This window comes from Microtus ochrogaster, chromosome 1 (genome assembly GCF_000317375.1).
Source record: "Microtus ochrogaster isolate Prairie Vole_2 chromosome 1, MicOch1.0, whole genome shotgun sequence".
Taxonomy (NCBI): domain Eukaryota; kingdom Metazoa; phylum Chordata; class Mammalia; order Rodentia; family Cricetidae; genus Microtus; species Microtus ochrogaster.
In genome coordinates, this window is record NC_022009.1 from 11202224 (window position 1) to 11224767 (window position 22544).

General features: G+C 41.0%; 1 protein-coding gene and 1 pseudogene across 1 annotated transcript in view; one reads left to right on the forward strand and one right to left on the reverse strand.

Annotated features, from left to right (window-relative positions):
• The window catches only part of Mnat1 (MNAT1, CDK activating kinase assembly factor), a 108850-nt gene that overhangs the window by 7118 nt on the left and 79188 nt on the right, over positions 1-22544 (forward strand). The window contains exons 2-4 of the mRNA XM_026778433.1: positions 366-439; positions 11213-11316; positions 16160-16300. Of these exons, the coding sequence (XP_026634234.1) occupies positions 366-439; positions 11213-11316; positions 16160-16300 (319 nt within the window). The remainder of the gene's footprint in view (positions 1-365; positions 440-11212; positions 11317-16159; positions 16301-22544) is intronic.
• Positions 1145-1611, reverse strand: LOC106144188 (annotated as a pseudogene).

Sequence of the window (22544 nt, forward strand, 5' to 3'; positions counted from 1 at the left end):
AGAAGTGTCCTGTGATAGCATTCTCTCCTGACGCTACATCTTCTTTGTAATCCTAAGAATTTTCAGAACAGTGTTTCTGGGTTGCATGCATAGCTCAGTGGTAGAACACATGCTTGTCATGAACAGAAATCAGCCTTCCACACCCCAGAAAAACAAAACAAGACCAAAGTCAGCCCAACAAACCTCCCCTCTCTCAAAACCAGCTTGCGTTCTCAGTCTAGTATAAACCAGCATCAAGGAAACTGGGTTTCACACAGTACACCATTGCTGTCTCTGTACCATGTATGAGGTAAGTAGGAATGAACAAGCTGCTTATATAAGATGGTCTGCAATCATGTGTAATACTTGAATTTTTTTCTCTGTAGATATAATAAAAGAGAAGAAGATTTTCCTAGTCTAAGAGAGTATAATGATTTCCTGGAAGAAGTGGAGGAAATTGGTATGTTTAAATTTGATGTGCTAGTCTTTGGATAGTGTGCTGTTATCTTTTAGATGCCTAGACAGTATCTCGTACAAAAGACTCTTGATGGTTTTGTTCTGGTAGCCCATATTTATAGGTTTCTTTCTTTTGCAATTGAATCACATATGTCAAATTTAAATCATACAAAGTAATGGGTATTCTTAAGTAACTTTGTCTTAGAGGAATTATTATAGAGTGAATAGCTTTTAGCTGGGGAGAAGGGTGTGTCCACATTACCAGCTCTACCAAAGCAGCTTAAGCAGAAGGGAATACTTTGACTTACTTTGTAGGATTTCTGTTAACTTTGTCTACGATAACAAAAGATAAGAATGTTTTTACTGTTTATGCTTCTGTGGAACAGTAGGTTGGGAAGACTTTGCAGTAGCATTTTCTAGTCAGTGTTTTCCAGGCAGACAGAATGATCTGAGAACTCCTTTTCTTTCTTTCTTTCTTTCTTTCTTTCTTTCTTTCTTTCTTTCTTTCTTTCTTTCTTCCTTCCTTCCTTCCTTTCTTCCTTCCTTCCTTCCTTCCTTTCTTTCTTTCTTTCTTTCTTTCTTTCTTTTTTTAATAGAACTTGCCTCAAGTTTATTTGTAAAAACAGCATAAGGTCCTTATCATCTGCAAATACTGTATAGATATTCACACCAGTCCATCTGTCTTCACATTGGCAGACTGGGATCTCTTTTATGGGGCCTTCACAGGGGCCTGGGCACCTTTGGGAGCCTGAGCTGCAGCTGAGGCCTCTGCCTTGGCTTGAACCTTGGGCTTTGGTTTTTGGAGCCTACGACCCCTGGCCATGTAGCTTCTAATCCGCTTCCCAAGCTTGGGGTGAGCAATGAAAGCGAGGTGAGAGTTTGCGGCTGGGGCCCTTTGGCACCTTGGGCTTCACCACCTGGGGCTTCACCAGGGCCTTGATGGCCTCCGCATGTGCGCTCATGGCCTTTGCATTATTTGCCTGCATCTTCTTCAGGCCTTTCTTGTTGTGCTTCTTGGCAAAGCGCATGTTCCTCAGGAACTTGGGGTCAACCCCCTTGAGAGATTCGTATCTTTGTGGCCGGGGTTTCTTGATGCCGGTTCTGTGCCATTTCCGGGACTGGTTGTGTGTGGTGTGGTTCTTGGACTTGGCCATGGCTGGACGGTAATCGGCGGCTCCCGAACCCGAGAACTCCTTTTCAATGTGGTTAGTCATAAGGTGTTTTCCTCCCAAAAGTGTGTTGTGTCTCCTAGCTTCTCTCATTTCCAGTGCTGGCTAGGGATTGAGCCTTGTTTCTGTTTTGCTAAAGAGAATTTCAGAACTATTAAAAGGTATGGGAGTTGTGATATATTAATTAAAAATTAAGATTTTTTTTTTGTTTTTTTGTTTTTTTTGAGACAGGGTTTCTCTGTGGCTTTGGAGCCTGTCCTGGAACTAGCTCTGTAGACCAGGCTGGTCTCGAACTCACAGAGATCCGCCTGCCTCTGCCTCCCGAGTGCTGGGATTAAAGGCGTGCGCCACCGTCGCCCGGCAAAAATTAAGATTTTTTAAAGTTGTGATAATTGGAGCTGTTGCGATGACTCAGCTTGCTACCACACCTGAAGACTTGAGTTCCATTCCGGGACCCACAAAGTGGAAGGAGAGAACCAACTCTCCAAGTTGTTTGACCACTGCACATGTGCACTAAATAAATCAATGTAAAATTAATTAAAAGTAATTAAACAAGTTACTATAAAACAAAAAGTTACTGTATTTATTACAAAGTGCAGATTTGGAAATGATATAAGGATATAGCCTATGAAACTGTGAGGATCAAATAGTCATCTTCTTATTCTCCCAGTTCACAACTTTGTTATTAAAATCATCAGGTTTTTAAATGTGGCAAATTAAAAAATTCAAATTATTTAGGTATTACAATTTTTCAAAATTTCCTTCTGGGAAAGTCTAGATATCTCTTACCTATCAGGATTTTTCTGTAGTGTCCATAGTATTTGCTATGCCACAGTAGAAGCATGTGCAGAACATAATCTAATTTTTTTTCTGATGTATTTTAGTAGCTTAGCACTGTTGCTTTTTCATTCTCAGTGCACTCATGTGCTTTGTGTGTATTAGCAACCTGAGTAGTGTGGGCTTGACTAGGAAGACGGTAGAATGTTCTGATGCAAAGGGGCACCTTAGGGACAGACCGGGAAGATACTCAGGTATAGAACAAGCAGGAGGCTTGCCGCCACAAGAAATGGTTTACATACATCCTAAAATTGTCGTGATTAGTCAGGACTCTGGTGATACAAAGCAGGTAAAAGAGGGCAAGTTGAAAACACTGTTACAGTTCTAGCCAAGTATTCTAGGTAGCTAAAGGAAACTGAAGGACAAAGAAACTGTGGACCAGGTTTAAGGGCTGAAACAGCAAGGGGACCTTGATTTTTCATGGCGTTCTGGTTGAGCCTATTTATGTATTTCTTTTTCTGTGATATGAACTGATTTGAGGGAGTGAGCAACCTGGGGCCCACAGGTTCATGTTGAGAAGTAGGTGCTAGTAACGGGACAGAGTAAGCTTGGATTTTGTGACTATACAACATGTATATTTTCTTCCTTTTCTTTGAGATGAAGTTTCTCTGTGTGGCCTCGGATGTTCTGATAACTGTTTTGTAGGTCAGGTTGGTTTTGAGCTTGCAAAGTCGTCCTGCCTCTGCTTCCCAGAGTCTGAGATTCCAGGCATGCACCATCACCCCTGACCTGTACTACCTTCCCTTTCTCTGTGCGTATGTGCATGTGGGTATATGGAGGCCAGAGTCAATGTTGGATGTCTTCTGTCTTTGTCCACTTTCTTTCTTGAGACAGGGTCCCTTGCTGAATGTGGATCTCACCTATTGGATAGATTGGCTGGTGAACAAGCCCCCGGGATTTTCCTGTCTCTGAATGCTAGTGCTGGGATTGCAAGGTCTATGCTGCTGTGCCTTGGGTTCTATGTGAGTGCGGGAATCCGAACTCAGGTTCTTGTGCTCAAATAGCAAGCACTTCACCCAGTGAGCCACCATCCTACCCTGTAATACTTCACCAGATAAGAACCTTTAGACCAGTGCATTTGATTTGAAAAGATTATGTCATTATATATATTTAATGAGGCTATATCTGTAAAGTATATAGACACTCTGAACCAATGTCTAGTTAATTGTCTCATTGGAGCAACTGACATTTCCTTGTCCTTCCATAGACTGTGCTGACTCATGCCAAAGCATAATGATGCATAGTAAATGCTTCCCATTAAAAGCTGTCCTCAAGTCCATCTCTGTTCTGCTCTCTAGTTCAGTTATACACCATGAATTATTTGCACCAGTGATCAAGCTTTCTTACATCAATTGTGCTTATTATTATGCAATTTAGACCAATACTGTATAAGTCTGGGAAACTGGGTGCTTTTTCTTCCTTTAAAAAAGTAGAAACAGCACTGTAGATGGTAGTTATAATTTATATAAGAAAGAAGCTGAACTCCTATTAAAAACTAGGCATTAGCATATTACTCAGTTGATACACCATAACCAAGATAACTTATGAAAGATAGAGTTTAATTGGGCTTGTAGTTCCAGAAGGTCAGAGTCCATGATGGTGGAGTAAAGGCATGGAGGGTGGAGCTGAAGTCGAGACTTAGGTCTTGAGTTACAAACAGGAGACAAAGAATACCCTGGAAATGATTTGAGTCTTTTGAAACTGCAAAGCCTACCTCCAGTGACACACCTCCTCCAACAAGATCATACTTCCAAATTCTTCCTAAGCAGTTCCACCAACTAGGAGCCAAGTGTTCAAATATATGAGCCTATGAGAGCCATTCTTACTCAAGCTATCACATTACTGTATTAGTCAGGGCTCTCTAGAAGAACAGAATAAATAGAATGAAAATTATATATGATATAATTAAATTAGCTTCCATTGAAATAGTAACAATAGCTGTCTCACATCTGAGAGGCTGCAAAACCTCTTGCTTGGTCCTTGAGTTGGGACAGTTTTCCAAAGAGTAGTCCCACAGTGGCTGTCTCACACTGGAGAAGCTGACCACTCAGTTGTTGCTCAGTCCATGAGGCTTGGTGCCTCAGCAGCCCCTGTCTGGTGCTGAAGACCTAGAGGGTTGTTGGAGAGCTAGTGTTCCACAGTCAGCGACAGAAGCCTGGCAACACTGCTTCTAATATCGACACAGGAATGGCCAGCAGCAGCAGCAGCAGCAGCAGCAGCCACAGGGTAAATTCATTTGGCAGCAAGAGAGAGGCCAAGCAAGCAAAAAGCAAGTAATCTTCCTTTTGTTATGTCCCTTTTTTAAAAATCTGAGCTGCCACCAGAAGGTGCCACCCACATTTGGTGTGGTCTTCCCACTTCTACTGAAGTAATCAGTATGAAGTGAGACCCCTTGCTCAGATGTTTTTAACTTGTGACAAGCTGACATTGTAACCAACTGTCACAATTGCATAGTTATGGTGTTTATCTTTTAAGTTAAAATAATCCGAGGGAGGAGGTAAGGAGAGAAGCAGAGGGTAGAGAGGGGAAGAGAAGAGGGAGGAGAGGAGAAGATTTATTAAATTAAAAAGCTTCCCTGAGTAAAGGAGACAACAGAATAAAGAGATAGTCCACAGAGGAGGAGAAAACATTTGCAAACCACACAACTACTATTGGCTCCTGTATTTGTTCCCTTTCTGTTGCTGTTATAAGGTGCCATGACCTCAGCAATGTTTTAAAGAGTTTATTTTGGCTCACTGTCCCAGAGGGATCATCACCATCATGGCAGGGAAGCATGTCAACAGACATGGTACCTTGAGCAGAAGCGACAACTCACATCTTGAACCTCTCGCCTTGAGCGGAGAGAGCATGCACTGGGGACTGCAAGAATCTTTAAACTCTGAAAGCCCACCTCCAGTGATGCACTTCCTGCCATAAGGCTATGCCTTCTAAGCCTTTCTAAACCGCATTACCAACTGGGACCAAACACTCAAATGTCTGAGGCTATGGGGGACATCTTATTCAAATCCCAGCATCTCTGAAATGTACAAGAATCTTTGGCAACTCAATGGCAAAAATACAAATAACCTTATTAAGAAGTAGACATTTTTCAAAAGGAAACATACAAATAGCTAACAGATAAATGCAATACTGCTCAACATCACTAATTATCAGGGAGATGCAAATTAAAGTCACAATTAGATACATCTGTTAAATGGTCCACTACAAAGAAAGAGCATGTGATGTGACTGGTTTGTTAACCAGCTTGCTGTAATAATTCAACATGTGTATGTACATATACCAAACATAGCATTGTACTCTCTCTATATATACAATTATTATTTGTTAAAAAGGCACGAGAGATGGTTCAGTGGTTAAGAGCACTGGCTGTTCTTCAGAGGACCCAGGCTTGATTCCTAGCACCTACATGATCACACAACTATTAATTACTCTGGTACTAGGAGATCTGAAGCCCTCTTCCTGCCTCTGAGGGCACCAGCCATGCACAAGTTGCACAGACGTGTGTAGGCAAAATACCCGTACGTATAAATCCATAAGTCTTATTTTTTCGAAAGATTGTTGTAATACGAGCGGCGGGGCTGTGTCCCCAGTACTCTGGCCACCTGGCTAGTTTATACCCCGAAATAATTACACGGACACTGTATTTTTTTAAGCACTGCTTGGCCCATTATATCTAGCCTCTTCTCGGCTAACTCTCGCACTTGGACTAGCCCATTTCCAATCATGTGTGTAGCACCCCAAGGTGCTCTTACTGGGAAGAAGTGATGGAGGAAGGTCATTGGTTGATTAAATAAAGAAGCTGCTTGCCCTGATAGGTTAGAATGTAGGTGGGAGGAGCAGAATGCTGGGCGGAAGAGGAAGTGAGGTCAGACTCGACAGCTCTCCTCTCAGGGGCACAGACACCTCAGAGAGACACAAGATGCTCCACTCTTGCGGGCAGAGGTGAGAGCTCTGCTCTCTGAGGCACACGCGATGAAGCTCCGACCCAGGATGGACGTAGGCTAGAATCTTCCCGGTAAGCGCACCTTGGGGTGCACAGCAGATTATTAGAGATGGGCTAGTCCAGGTGCGAGAGTTAGCCTAGAAGAGGCTAGATAGAAATGGCCAAGCAGTGATTAAATGAATACAGTGTCCGTGTAATTATTTCGGGTAAAGCTAGCCGGAGGCGGCCGGGGTGCTGGGGAGCAGCCCCACCGCACCTATTACAACAGGGAAGATTCTAGCCTACGTCCACCCTGGGTCGGAGCTTCATTGCATGTGACTGCCCAGGAGCGGGGAGCATGGCGTCTCTGCTCCAGAGAACAGAGCTGTCGAGTCTGAGCTCACTTCCTCTTCCTCCCAGCATTCTGTTCTGTTTACTCCACCCATCTATGTTTTAACCTATGAGGGCCAAGCAGTTTCTTTATTGCTTAACCAATGAAATCAACAGATTGATAGACACTCCCACATCAAAAGATAAATATGAAACAAGAAGCTCTGTAAACTTGGCTGTCAGGAAAATTGAGTCTGTGGCTCATAGTGAACCGTAAGGTTTTTAAAGGACACCCTCCCCCAACAGGGTTTCTCTCTGCAGTCCTGGCTGTCCTGAAACTTGCTCTGTAGACCTGGCTGGCCTCGAACTCACAGAGATTCACCTGCTTCTGCCTCCCAAGTTCTGGGATTAAAGGCGTGTGCCACCACCTCCCATCTAGGGATCATTTCAGTAGTGTGGATGAGAAATAAGGAAATAATTGAATAGGCTGTAGTTGTGGGCATAATAGAGAAGACATTTTAGAGAGAATATGCACTGATTTGACATTATAAAGTGAGTTAGAAAGAAGAGACAGATGACTTGAAATATGGCCTTGAACTCTTAGCTCAATGGTGTTAAGATAGTGTAAGTTGGAATGCTGGGAAGCTGGCAAAGTGCTCGCTGTGCAAGCGTGAGGACCCAAGTTCACCCCTAGGACCCAGGTGGACAGGTAGCTGTCCTGGCTTGTGCTTGGAGTCCCAGTGCTAAGCAGGAAGAGTCAGCAGATCTATGGGGCTTGAGGCCAGTCAGCCTAGCCTGCTTGGCATGTTCGAGGCCAGTGAAATATCCTGTCTCAAGAAGCAAGGTGGATGGCCGTCATGAAAAGTGACGCCTAAGGTCGACCTCTGTCCTCCACATGCATGCGCTCATATGTGGGCTTATGCCCTCTACACGATCCCTACCTCTACAAAAGCTAATGAACGTTGTAGAATCATGTTTTTTATTGTTTTGTCTTGTGAGATGGGGAGTCTGCAGAAATGAGGAATAGGATAAGGCCACTACTTTGGGGCCCTAACACTGCTGGGTGTGGTTCTACAGCTGTTTCATGTGGTGTTGTTCTGATTGTTATTGTAGAAATAGAATTACTTTCAAAATCTTTTCTGTAGCTGTGTACTTTGTGCTTTGTCTTTCAAAGAGACTTAAGCGTTCCTGCCATCCGTGTTGAGTTTTTCTGCTAATCACAAGAACAAAATGTCAATTTAGTAAACACCTACTGATTACCAGAGTGAGCCGCATACACACTATGAGTTTCAAAAGTCTAGAAGAGACAGGCATTTTTAGCCCTCTTTTGTATGGAGAACAAGTACCCAGAGCCTAAATATTGTGCACAAGTTCATACTGCTAGTAAATTGTGACCAATAGTCTTCTCTCAGTGCTTTGGAAATGCATGACAGGTATAATGAGTAGTTAGTAGTCCAAGTCTGGAGTTTGGCATGCTGAGAAATAGTCTGAGATGTGAGAAGAGCTTGTAGGTTTTGACTTGGTGTGGTTCTTTATGCATGCAATTCTAGTACCCAAAAGATTGAGGCAAGTGGTCATGAGTTATAGGCCAGCCTGGGTTGCAAAGGAAACCCTGTCTCATAAAACAAACAAACAAGCAAATAAAAAAGACCTTACACCAATTAACTAGTTCACCACCAGTAAGAAAATTGTCTAGAGCTACTTTTTGTTTTTTGTTTTTTTGTTTTGCGAGACAGGGTTTCTCTGTGGCTTTGGAGCCTGTCCTGGAACTAGCTCTTGTAGACCAGGCTGGTCTCGAACTCACAGAGATCCACCTGCCTCTGCCTCCCGAGTGCTGGGATTAAAGGCATGCGCCACCATCGCCCGGCCTAGAGCTACTTTTTGATAGATGTTAAATAGGTTTGACTTTGGTTTTTCAGAAGTGTAGCATTAAGGTTACTTAAGCATACAGTGAGAGGCTTAGAGATAGGAGGTTAGTTCTGGTTCGTGTTTGAGGAGTCACAAAATGAAAATGAAGATATTTTGTATATAAATATCATTATGAATTCCTTGAATAGCACGTGTATAAAAATTAAAATGTGTAATTTTGAATAATGATGTCAGGAAGTTACAATAGAAGGTACACATGAAGATGAGCTTTCTTCTGGCCCTAACAACAGGCCCTCTCTGTAGGGATGACAATGTGCACATAGAACATTTTGTTCCTCCTGGCCTCAGGGATCTTCTCAAACGTTTGTTCTTAGCTTCATAATAACCAGATTATTCTTTGGGTGCAGAGAATACTTATTTTAAAAGGGTGAGAAAGCCCAAAGGGCTTTAATTGTAAATTCTGAATGTCCAAAGACTTTAAAATTGCACTTAAATAACATTAAATCTTTCAGAAAATAGAATAGGTTTTTTGTTTGCTTTTAACTTTCGATTAGTCAGGTCAACATCTGAGCCATAGCAGCAAACAGATAAAGGGTCAGATGGTTGTCACAGAAAGTTAGCTCTTGCCCCTTCTCTGAGGCTGCCGTGCCATCTTGATTCACTAGGGCTCAATAAGCTTACTTCATCTAAGACATTTTTATGTCAGTAATTCAATTTTATGATCCTGATCCTTATTTTTGAAAGAGGTTGTATTATCTGAGATCATGATTTACTTCTGTTATATTGCCAATACTTCAGTTTTCTTAGTTAAAAATGAAATAAATGTCCATTTTGTTTTTATTGAGATTTATCATGGCATTTGTAATTACAGAAGAAACAAATTGCCTCTGACCATATGAATTTAACTCAGAACTGACATTTATTAACTTTTGGGTTATATTTACAGCAAGTTTAAAATAAACCAGTAATAAGCAGGAATATTCTCGTAGGTCTAACCAGATATGTACACTGACACAATGACAGAGTAAAAAGCAAGTTGAGGAGACCAGTCGGAAGTGATGTTTGGGCACTCACAGAAGGGGACCTGGGTCTGCAAAATGATTGGTTTTTGTTTTTGTTTGTTTGTATGTGTGTGTGTGTGTGTGGGGGGGTAAATACCAAATCTTTTGTTTCAGGTAGAAATGTGTTTCTAATTCAGAGCATGTATTTCTATTGGCTCCTGAGTATCTTCAATTTTCATTTTTTAGACATTTTAATTGATTCTTTGTGGATTTCATATCTTGCATCCCAGTCCTACGCATCTCCTCATCCCTTCATATCCACCCTCTGCCCTTGCAACTTCCTCTTCCTCCAAAAAAGTAAAATTTAAAAGAAAACTTAAAAACCAAAACAAACTAATATAACAATAACACAAGTCTCAGTGTGGAAGCTGTAGTGTGACCCAGTCAGCCACACAATATATATACCCTTTGGTCCGTACATCTTTACTTGTGTTTATTGCAGTGAGTCATTGATCTGGCTCGAGACCTCTGGGTTCCGCTACACCATCAATGCTAGGCCCTCACTGGGACTCTTCTTGGATAGTCTGTTGTCCTGTTAATGGAGATCCTGCAGCTCTGGATTGGCAAGTTGTGACCGTTGACATGCTTCAACAGTTCACAGATGCGGTGGATGTTGGTGGGGGTGGGGTGTGTGTGCTCATAGCCTTATTTCTGAGCCTGGGTGTCGACACCACCAGGGTGAGCTCTCCAACGCTGCGCCAGCTAGCTACACTAAAGCAGGGGGCAAGGAGCGGGACAGTTCTGCTCTCATGTCCTCTGGGCAGCCCACCCGCACCCACCCACAAGGGCCAGCTCTACTGTTTTGCTCAGACATACTCCAGGGCCGGCCTTCCCATTCTTGTGCTCCCAGTGCCACCTCTCCTGCCTGTTGAAGGGGGTCACCTTTCCCTCACCACATGGCAGATGTGAGGGGGCATCTTTCCTTTCTTGCTCCTAGGGCTGGCTCACCTGCACAGGGTCAGCACCACTGTGTTGCCTGGGGGAGAGCGAGGTGCAGGGCCCATTCTCCTGAATGTAGATGGGGAGGGGCAGGGCCAGCTCTCCCATCCACCACAGGCAGTGAGAGCCTGTGATCGGGGAGGGCAATCCATCCACATAAGAGATGAGGAGTGGGGTCTGATTTTTTACACATGTTTGAAGGGCCAGATCACTTGCGCCCCCATCAGCAAAGTGATTTGTAAAGGTACTTCTTGCAAACCTGATGGGCTGAGTTCCAATCCTGGAACCCATGTGATGGGAGGAGAGAACTGATGCCCACAGCTGTCCTCTGACCTGCACACGCACTCTCCTTCTCTCTCTTATTTAATAAGTGTAAAAAACACAGCCCTCTATCTGTGCTGTATGAATTGAGAGAAGTGAAATAGTTAAGTCAGGTGCCTATATTGCATATTCCATAGAGGTTTCCTGGACCTAGAGTTCAAGGTTGTCATGAGTGACCCAATAAAATTGATAGATGATTAAAAGGCACAGCAAAAGGATAAAGACTGAGACTCCAATGAGGAAGAAGTCAAAATACTGAATATTTGGCTTTTATAGTCACCTTAAAATTTGTATTAAAATTATTTCATATTGTTTCCTTTCTCTTACAGTCTTCAACTTGACCAACAATGTAGATTTGGAGAACACCAAAAAGAAAATGGAAATATATCAAAAGGAAAACAAAGATGTCATTCAGAAAAATAAGTTAAAGCTGGTTGGTTGCTAAGTATTTTCTTCTTTTGTATGAGTAACAACAATTTTTACATAGTCCTTCAAAAGATTTTATTAGTCCCTAGAGTGTTTTATACAATGTATTCTAATCATATTCACCCCCACTCTTCATGACTCTTCCTCAATTTACCCCTCCCTTCCTTACCTATTCATCTTTGTGTCCATTATAAAAAAAGCATTTCAAAAGAAATTTGTGCTGCTCAAGTATTCCTGGATGTGTGGTCTTCCACTGGAGTGTTACCAGGAGCTACACTTGCAGAGAAAATTGTTTCTTCCTCTCACAGCAGCTGATGATTGCCAATGGCTCCATGGCCAGGGCTGGGATTGTGTGTCCAGCTTCCTCTCCATGCTGGGACTTGGTCTGCCTTGGGCTTGTATGGCTATGAGGTCCTTTGTGCAGCTGCTCTGAAGTGTTCAGAAGACACTGTCTCCTTGTAGTTGTCTACTTCTTCCGGCTCTTAGACTCTTCCCACAACCTCTTTTCCATTGGTCCCTCAGCCTTGGGAGGGGATGTGCAGCATATATGTTCCAGTTAGGACTGAGCACTCTGCAGTCTCTTAGTTTTTGTGCCTTGGCCCATTTTGGATCTCTGTTAATCACCATCTACTGCAAACAGAAGTTTCTCAAATTACGGTTGACTGATGTGTTGATCTATGGGTATAATACTAAGTCGTTAGGAGATGGTTTAACCCTATATCCATTTAGTGGCATAATAGTAGTGGATTCTTTCTTAGGGCCTATTGCCTATCTAGCTGTAAGTTCTTAGCCCAACAGTGGTGCCAAGTATGGATTCCATCTTATGGAGCAGGACTTAAATCCAATGATAAGTGGTTGGTTACTCATCATGATGTCTGTGTCACTATTGTACCAGTGGCTGTGTCTTTCCAGGACAGTTATGTCTCCCAGGGTTCATAGCTAGGAAGACTGATGATGGTTTCTCTCTGGCAGCTTGCATAGCACCTTTCCGCACCATGAACACTGGGTGTAGGGATGAAGCTTTTAGTTTCATGCTGGCCTGCTTTCACCAGGTTCTAGGACTCAAGTATGTTTCTTTTTACTGTCAAATTCTGGAAAATAACCAGTAGTATTGGTAATAGCCTTTAATGTTTGGGCTTCTGTGGGACCTTACTGGCCAGTAATTCCAAAAGAAGTAGCTCATACCTGGTATTGGGCTATTTATTTGTTAACCTCTCAAGTTTATTAGGAATATTGTTATACTTTAATAGTATAGCTTAATCTTAACTCTTTATGTGTGTATATATATTTTAGAATACTTCTATAGTAGTAGGTTTCTATATATCTTTCTTGAAAGGTCTTTAGTGTTGTTTACCCTTCTCTACTATACATCCTCTACCCTCCCCTTTGCTCCCAGTTTAACCATTCCTATTTCGTTATTCCCTTTTAGCTTTTTATGGTAGTGCAGAGTCATGTCTCTCCTTTGGAAGCCCCTCCCATGGCCCCTTAGTGATGTGTATGGACATTACAAATGAAGCACACCTCTGAAGATTCAAAGCTAACATCCACAGATGAGAGAACATGTGACATCTTTCTAGGTTTAGAGTAGCTCACTCAAAATGATTGTCTCCAGCTCCAACCATTTACCTGCAAATTTCATCCTCTAAGGGTCCCTCTGTGTAGCCCTGGCTGTCCTGGAATTCACTCTGTAGACCAGGCTGGCTTCAAACTCAGAGATCCACTTGCCTCTGGGTGCTGGGATTAAAAGCACATGCCACTAAACTTTGGGTTAATTTTTTCCTTATAGCTGAATAATATTCTATTGTGTAAATATTACCATATTTTCACTATCTGTTCATCATTTGGTGGGCATCACAACAAAATGGCTGTTTCTGATGGAGGAAGGTCATTGGTTAATTAAATAAAGAAGCTGCTTGCCCTGATAGGTTAAAACATAGGTGGGAGGAGTAAACAGAACAGAATGCTGGGAGGAAGAGGAAGTGAGCTCAGAGACGCCATCCTCCCTTCTCCCAGGCAGACACATGCGATGAAGCTCCGACCTAGGATGGATGTAGGCTAGAATCTTCCCGGTAAGACTGGTGCTCACAGATTATTAGAGATGGGTTGATCGGGATATCAGAATTAGCCAGTAAGGGCTAGAGCTAAAGGGCCAAGCAGTGTTTAAATGAATACAATTTGTGTGTTGTTATTTCGGGGCATAAGCTAGCAGGCGGCCCAGGGTGCTGGGGACACAGCCCCGCCACTCTTATTACTACATGTTTCCACTTCCTGGCTATTGTGAATAGATCAGAAATGATCGTGGATGAGTAGGTGTCTTTCAGATGTGATGTGGATGGACTCCTTTGAGTACAGACCCAGGAAGGGTATTGCTGGATCATATGGTGCAGCCCTCTGTGGAAATCAGTGTGGATGTTTTATATAATACTATAAGAAACTACCCTTCTTTTAAAAGCAGTTATATTCACAGGAATTTAAGTAGAAATTTAAATTTCTAGAAATACAGCTCTACTGTATAGATGCATATAGTTAGGGGATATTCACATTACTGTAGCAAAACCTATTTTGACATTACAGTAAGCTGTACTTTTTAAGGAATGGATGTTTAAGGTAGACGGTTGTTATTGCTAGTGTCTGTCTGTGTTGTTATTCTCTGGGCAGTTAAGTTTGCATTTGAGCACGGATCAAGCTCATTTCTATCCTTGGACTTTACCAACTAAGCTTTCTTCCTAGCTCCGAGTTTGGCTGTTTTGTATACTTCACATAGGTGAAAACACAAAAGTATTTATTATATGTGGTTAAGTGTCCCTAAAATTTCTCAGACTTATTTTGTGATCTGTCCTGGCCAAAGTTTTGTATGTTATGGAAAAGACTGTATAGTCTGCTTTTGTTAAGTAGAATGTTCTGTGTATGTATTTTTGTACCATTTTGTATAAAGAAATGTTTTTGGTCTCTGTTTATTGACAGTTCTGTTTGGGTACTTTTTCCATTAATTAAAAATGGACAATTTAAATTTTTCTTGTGTTGCTACCTAATTCTCCCCTCAGTTGTCATATTCCATGCTTTATATAATTAGGTGCTGTGATAGCGAATGCATATGTAGCTTTCATATTTTCTTTTATGTTAATTTTTAAAAATCATGGTATTATGTCTTCTGGTATCTTCTCACTTAAGTCTGTCTTGTCTTGTACTCTTCACTTCAGTGAATGGTGCTAGCATCCATCAGTGCTCAAGCCATTGTGCACTCTCCATGTTTTGTTGATGGCTTATGTTCTAAATCTGGCTCTTCTAATAATTCTATTATTACATAATTAAGTAGCCATTTTAAAAAAAAACCTCTTTTGAATACTGTTCTACCCAGTCTTCCTATTTAGCTTGAACATGGTTCTGTTGATCTACACATCTTGTCTTACTGCCTCAAGTCATCTTAGAAATCCACTCCTTGGATTCTTGTAATGTCTTCCCAGGTGTCCTTTTGTATTTTATAGAAAAGTGCCATGATCTTCCTTCTTTTTTGCTCTCTAGCTTTATTTAAAACATTTTCCCATATCTCATGACTTAGTCACACCAGAAGGTAATCTAACTTGTTTCATATCTTTGCCCTGTTTGCTAATAGGTTGTTGTACTGTTGGGGGAGGAGGCTTCAGTATCTACTGGTTGAAGTTCTCAAACAATGTATGGCCTTCCTAGGGCTACTGGAACAAATTGCCAAAACCCAGGTGGCCTATATATTATTCTTTTCACTATTATGGAGGCTAGAAATCTGAAATCCAAGTGTCAGCAGGGCCATGGTGTCTCTCTCTCAGCTTCTGGTGGTAGCCAGCAGGCTTTGTCATGCTTTGTCTGTCTTCACATGTGCTTCTCCCCATGTGGCTGTGTCCAGGTTTCCAGAAGGATGTTATCTTAACTTGATTAAATCAGCACAGAGCTCTCCTTTCACCCCCATCAAAATAAAGTCATATTTATTAGTACCAGGATGTCACTCTTTAGCCTCTCTTTTCATGGGACACAGTTCACCAGCAGCACTGTATGACACCCTTTCTATTTATTTATACTTAGAGTCCCAGGGAAAACTTGTCAGCAGATTAATAGCATCATTGCTGCATACACTGTGTATGCTGTATCCATACCTGATGCACTTATCTGCAAACACTCCGACACATTATGTAGATCTGTCTTTTTACAGATGCTCTTATTAATCCTTCTAGATGACGTTTGGATTCCCTTCTCAATGGGAGCGTGTATTAAAAGCTTTGACTTATTAACAGGGTATAGGAATTTGTAAAAATGGTTGGGAGAATCACAAGACTTGGCAGCGTACTGAAGGAGGATGGAAAAGAGAGTAAACTGGACGGCTCTGAGAATGAGTTCACTTGAGGTGTGCGGTTGTCGTCAGAATAGGACTACAGTGAGCCTGCTGCTTGACTTTGCACATACCAAGTTTATAGTACAGGAGTGCAGTTCCTTTTTCTCCTTAGACAGTTTGGTGTTTTGTTGAAGGAGGAATTTGCTGAATACATGAACTGAAAAAGAAAATCCATGTGAAGTTCCATAAGTTGAATGACTTTAAATTATCTATAATAATTACAGTTTACTTCTCCCTCCTCACCCAGTATTAACCAGTTACTCCATTTTAGTTTCTGGACTTAGTCTACTTGGTTTGCTGTTTGCTCTTCTCTGAGATAGTACAGGCTCACATGAAATAATAAATATTCTAGTTTATTCTGTGTAGAACTGTTAGATTACTAAAGCACAAGTGATGAAACTGCTTTCTGTTTTCAGTAAATAGAGTACAGCGTAGGATTGCTGTTGGTTGGTAAAGTCACTCCATTTCTCATGTGCTTTCTCTTTAGACTCGGGAGCAGGAGGAACTGGAGGAAGCTCTGGAAGTGGAACGACAGGAAAGTGAGCAGCGAAGACTGTTTATCCAGAAGGAGGAAGAACTGCAGCAGGTTCTGAAAAGGAAGAACAAGCAGGCCTTTCTAGACGAGCTAGTCAGTATTAATGCTACTTACTATTTAAAAACTAATCTTCCCATGGATTTGCTGGAAAATGGCTTTTAATGGCAGTTCAGAGTCTTCCTACTCTAGTTTACTTCCAACTTTTTCCTAATACATTTAAATTAAAAAAAATGATTATTGTGTGCAAGGACGGGGCTGCTGAGAACATGTGCATGCCGTGATGTTGTGTAGAGGCAGAGGACGGTGTTGTGGAGTTGGTTTCCTGCTTTATGTGGGTTCTGAGGATCAAACTCAGGTTGGTGGGCTTGCAAGGCAAGTGAGGGCCTTTACCTGCTGAACAGGCATCTCTTTAATTTTTGTTAGTTATTCTTTTTGGCAGTGGGGGTCTCTTGAGACAGGGTCTCTCTATGTAACAGCTTTGGGTGTCCTGGAACTTTCTCTGTAGGCCAGGCTGGTGTTGAACTCACAGAGATCCACCGACCTCTGCCTCCCACGTACTGGGTTTAAAGTCATGCACCCCCACAGCCTGAAAATACTTTTTTTTTTTTTTTTTTGGTTCTGATAGTTATTGATGTCATCATATATACTGCTGAAGAGTAACACATATCCCTCAAACCTTCATCCCGTATAATTTTTATGCTTACAATTCTGTGAATCAAGAATTCAAGTGGGCGTGGTAGTGCAGGTCTTTAATCCCAGCACTCAGGGGGCTGAGACAGGTGGATCTCTGTGAGTTCAAGGTCATTCTGGTCTACTTAGTGAGTTCCAGGACAGCCAGAGCCACATAGTAAGACCCTGTCTTCACAAAACAAGGCAAAACAAAACCAGAAGAACTCCTCTCCTTTGCAGTATATTCTCAGGTTGCCGTGCCATCTGTGTGGCTTCTGTAGCTGGGCATCCCGTCCAGTGTCTCAGCTGTAAGAAGGAGTATTCTAAGAGTAAAGAAGTAGACACAGTATAGTTTGAAAGGCTTGGCTGGGAAACTGGCACAGTGTACCCACTGATCAGTGAAGGAGCCTGTTCCATTTCAAGGGGATGGGTGTAGATTCTACCGTTTGTGGGTCGATTATGACCCCTTCATCTATAGTATATGCTCAAAAAATGTGTGTGTTCCTAGAATTTGGTATAGTGTAAGTTAATTTGATATCCAGTTTCTACCCCAAGGAGAATTAAGTGATAGGATCATGAAAATGATTTTAACTATAATTGTTATCATATACGCATATACGCCCTTTTTATGTCTTGCTAACTTCTATAATGGATTTAAAGTTATTTATCCTAAGATATGAAGATTCTTGTGGACAAGACACATTTTTGTACCTTAAAGAAGGCTGTTAATGATCAAGTGTGGTATCTCAAGCCTTTAATCCCAGCACTTGGGAGGCGGAGCAGATGGGTTTCTGTGAGTTCAAGGCCAGCTTAGTCTGCAAAGAGAGTTCCAGGATAACTAAGGCTGTTATACACACAAAGCCTGTCTCGAAAAACCAAAACCAAAGCCAAAGCCAAAACCAAACAACCAAAAAGGCTGTCAAAGTGAAGGTCTGTTGTATTGGGTTGTAGAGCATTCCTGTTTCTCTCCCTCTTCCCCTCCCCCTCTCCTTCCTACCCCTCCCCTCTTTCTTTTTCCTTCCCCTTTTCAGCTTTTTGTCTATATTCATCTCACAATGTTATAACTTTATAACATTATAACTGACATAAATATAAACAATACTCAGTAGATTGTTTATTTGTCTCTAAGCTTATTAAAACATTGTTTTTTAGAGCATTTCCTCTTAATAGTTTCCCAAGCTGATTTTGAATGTGTTGGTGATGTGCTGAAATATAGTGACTGCATGTCATATTTTTGCATGAAAAATAATCTATTTGGGTGAAATGTGAGTGTTATTAGAATATTAGTACTTCCTAGCAGTTAGCTCTGTATTCAGCTTTGTTAGCAAACAGCAGTAAGTGACTATGGTCTGAGAAGTGGTTCATGGAATTGACACTTTATTATTGAAACATATTCTAACCCTTAGTGATGCTGGTGACATCACAAGCTAGAAAACGTTTTTCTCTGGGAAAGTGCTTCTGCATTATTTCCTTTCCAGTCTGTCTTCACACATTCATTTTCCATGAGGCCTTTCTTCAGTGTTGAAATGCCCAGTCTTAGTTGCGGTGTTGTTATTCTGTGATGGAAGAAATGTAAATCTATTTTCTATTGTGTCTTTGTTCGAAAGCATTTTAAGACAGTTAACCAGAGGTAAAATAAAATGCAAGGTTACATCTTAAGTTAGATGTAGGTGATAAAGAAGAATAAGAATAAGAGGATTAATGAGGATTAGACACAAAGTCTCACCATAAAAGTCTGTCTAGGGCTGGTGAGTTGATCTTGCAATATTGCGCTTGCTATCAAGCCTGACAACCTGAGTTCAGTCCTCAGTAGTCACTTGGTGGAGGGAAAGAACTGACCTTCACAAGTTGTCCTCTGACATCCACATGGGACCCACACAAATAAATAAAAATGTAGTCTAAAAACCCTCCCCACTTGTATGAGTAGAAAGTGAATTTGCTTGTAAGTGTGTTGGCAGTGGAAGCTGGAAGAAGCTGGAAGGATGTTTGCTTCGGCCACTGTCCCCGTTCTGGAGCAGCCTTTCATTAGCTCTCTGTAGTCCTCAAAAGCACGGAGCCGCTGCCTTGGTGAGCTGCTCTTGGCCTCAGGCTCCCTCAGATGCAGCGAGGCATGAAGTAAGAGTTCTTGCCCATGTTGTACATTGTGTATAATCTGGAGTTAATACCGGTTCTTGTGAGTTCCCTCCTCTCGCTTCCTGTTTTCTTCACCTGCAAGTCATTACTGCACATATTTTCCTCACTGTTTAGACCATGTAACATGGTGTTTAAATAGTTCTTCATAATTCACTATATTCATTATTAGTACAATACCACTGCAGTTGGGCTTTTTATTTCCAACTTTTAAATTTGTCTATAGATTTATAGTGTTATTAATATTTCAATCTTTATTAAAATTTTTGTTTCTTTTAATCCTTGGCTGACTTAATTAAGTTTATTTTATCCTGATTAATCTGTATTAAAGAAGTGAAAATGTATTTTTCTATGTGTTCATGTTAAATCTTTATAAAAACGGAAAGCTAGCATTGACATTTGTAAGTGTGCCTAGAAGATTTAGCTTTTGAGTTGTTCCCCAGACCACACTTATGCAAAGATGACTTATTAGAATTCTTTTCTTTCTGTTCCTAAGTTTGGTCTTTGTGCCCAAAGTCACCTTTTAACCTTCTGAAAAGCCCTTACAGCACACTGTACTGTATGTGAAGGGTTTATGTTACAGTCTGAATGTTTATGGCTTTGCATTTGCCATAGTGTTGGCTAAAAAGTCCATTTATTTTAATCCAAACTGTAAATTCAATTTTTTAATAGTTTGGAAAAAGATTTTTAATCAGGTTCTGTGTTATTAAATCTTTTTATATTCCTGTTTGAAAATTCTGTTCCATTTATGTCTTAAATTTTATGAGTTAATGCTGTTGTCAAATGCAGTAGCTGATTCTTATTAGGAATATTGTTTGCCAGATGGCTAGCTTAAAGTCAGTTAAAATAATCTTTAAAAATGGTCATTATAAAGCTTTTAATGAGTGTTACAGGCAGTCTTATTAAAATTTCTTTAAATATTAAACAGTGTGCCCTTAGGCAATTACTGTGGGCTCTGCAGCCTTCCAAGGTGAAGTGCGATGGTCAGAGCGGAGAAGCAGCCCCAAACTGGACTTGCATGTGCCTTGTTCCCGGAGCTGGTTTTACAGGCTGAGTCTACTCTGGAGACATAGCTGTCATCAGAGCCCGTGCTTAATCTGTTTTAACAAAGGCATCCAGGCTCCAAAATTTTGAGTGCTGAAGTAGGAGAGTAAATTATGTGGCTTGATATTAAACTGAGATACCTAGAATACTTAGTTTTATAAAATTTCAGCTATCAAGACATTTAAACACTCAGTTCCTTTTAATGTGAATGAGGAACTAGAATTATAATAAACCAGTCTTGGTCAGCAACTTTTTTGAAGTGAGCACACTGTCTCAGGTTAAACAATTTTTAAAAAATTGTGTGTGTGTGTGTGTGTGTGTGTGTGTGTGTGTGTATTTGTATGTGTGGGTTAGCTGCCTAATGTAAGTGCTGGGAACTGAACTTGGGGTTCCCTGAAAGAACAGCAAGCACTCTTAACAGTTGAGACATATCTCCAGCCCCATTTTCTTGCTTTTATATATGAAATTTTTGGTTTTTTTTAAGAATAAATTCTCATTCTATAAGTATTTGCATTCATTTGCAAATATCAACAAGAAGCCAGTGATTTAACTTTTAAAATGCTTTATTAATTATATGTATGTATATCTGTGTATGGGTGCATGCATGTGTGCACAGGTACTCCCAGAGGCCAGAGGAGGGCTTTCATCCCTGGAGCTGAAATTGTAGGCTGTTATGAGCAGCCCAGTTTGGTGCTGGGAGCCCAACATAGGTCTTTGGGCCAGACAGATGGCTCAGTCATTAAATGCTAAGGCTCACACTTTGAAACGGAGAGTTTAGTTCTAAAGTCAGGTCCTGTGGATGAACAGCAAGTGCTTTTAACCATTGCGTCATTCCTACAGCCCAGTGATAATGACTTTAAGACATCAGTTAACTAGTTATTATGCATGTGAGTGCATAGTGTGTGTGTTTGGGCATGAATGTGGAGTTGGTTTATTTCTTCTGTCTTTACGTGTTCTGGGGGATCAAACTCTGGTGATATCCTGGGGAATCAGGTCTCCAGGCTTTTGGGCAAAAACACCTTTACCTGTCCAACTGTCTTTTTGACCCAATGGTTTGTTTTTTTAGCCAAGAATGTTTTTTTTTTCTTTTCAAGTGTGCACCTGAAAAGATACAATTAAAAAGATATTTTTGGCTCTAGCCCATTTAAGGTTTTCTTCAATGTTTTGAATTATACGAAATGCCTAGTGGAGGTCTAAAATTTCAGCCTTAGGAAGTGAAAGGTATTGAAAACTATTCTTATACTACTTCCTATTCACCTTTATTATTCCTCTCCAGTAGATAGCAATAATAGCTATCTAATGTAGGACAATAGCCTATCTAGGTTTAGGATCTGTTTTATAAAGAAATTTGTGTCCTTTATGTTTTAATTTTTGTGATATTGCTCTTGGAAAATTATTTTGGTTTTGTCCTCCTTCCCTCCCTCCCTCCTTCTTTTATTCTTTCTTTCAAAATTTTATGTGCATTGGTGTTTTACCTGCATGTGTGTATATATGTATGTGTGTGTGTATGTATGTGTGTGTATGTATGTATGTGTGTGTATGTATGTATGTATCCATGTATGTATGTATGTGTGTGTGTGTGTGTGTATGTATGTATGTATGTATGTATGTATGTGTGTATGTGTGTGTGTATGTATGTGTGAGGATGTCACATCTCCTGAAACTGAAGTTACAGATAGTTGGGAACTGCCATGTGGGTGTTGGGAATTGAACTCGGGTCCTCTGGAATAGCAGTCAGTGCTCCTAACTGCTAAACCATTTCTCCAGCCCCTGGTTTTGTTTTACAAAACAGGATCTTAAGTTGTCTAGGGTGGCCTTGGACTCACTGTGTAGCTAAGGTTGGCCTAGAACTCCTGCTTTTCCTATTAGGTATTACATGCCCTGTACCCCCATGCCCTGCTGTATTATAAAATCTTAATGTTAGTGGAAGGAGAGAAACAAGTCCTGCTCCCTGTCTGTTGGTCTCTGCACATACTCTACAACATGCATGCGAGACAAATACACAGCACACAGATAAAGAAATGCAGTTTAAAAAACTGAAAAGTCTCGATGTGCCTCTTCATTCTCAAATAGCCATTGACTGAGTTGCTGTTCCTGTTCCTATGCTGGAACTCCTAAACAGTCACTTTAAATGTACTGGTCACCGACATAGTGTCTACAAATTATTCCTGGGTTAGATTTGGGAAGAAAATGAGACTCTGTAATGTTTGCTTTTATATCATAAGATGTTAACATGGGAGTTTCTTGAGGATTAAATTCTGGGTGATGGCTATTTTTAATGCTCAATACCCTGCTTTTGGGTGGCCCTGTGGGGTGAACTTAGAGTTTTAGATAAGCTAGGCACAGCGCTGCATCACCAAGCTGTGTCCCTTCTCTATTTTTTATTTTTAGATGACCTCAATAAATGGCCAAGCTGGCCTTGCACTTGCTGTGCAGCCTTTCACATAGAAAAGGGGTGGGGGTTTGTATTGTTTTGATTTTTTTTTTTTTTTTT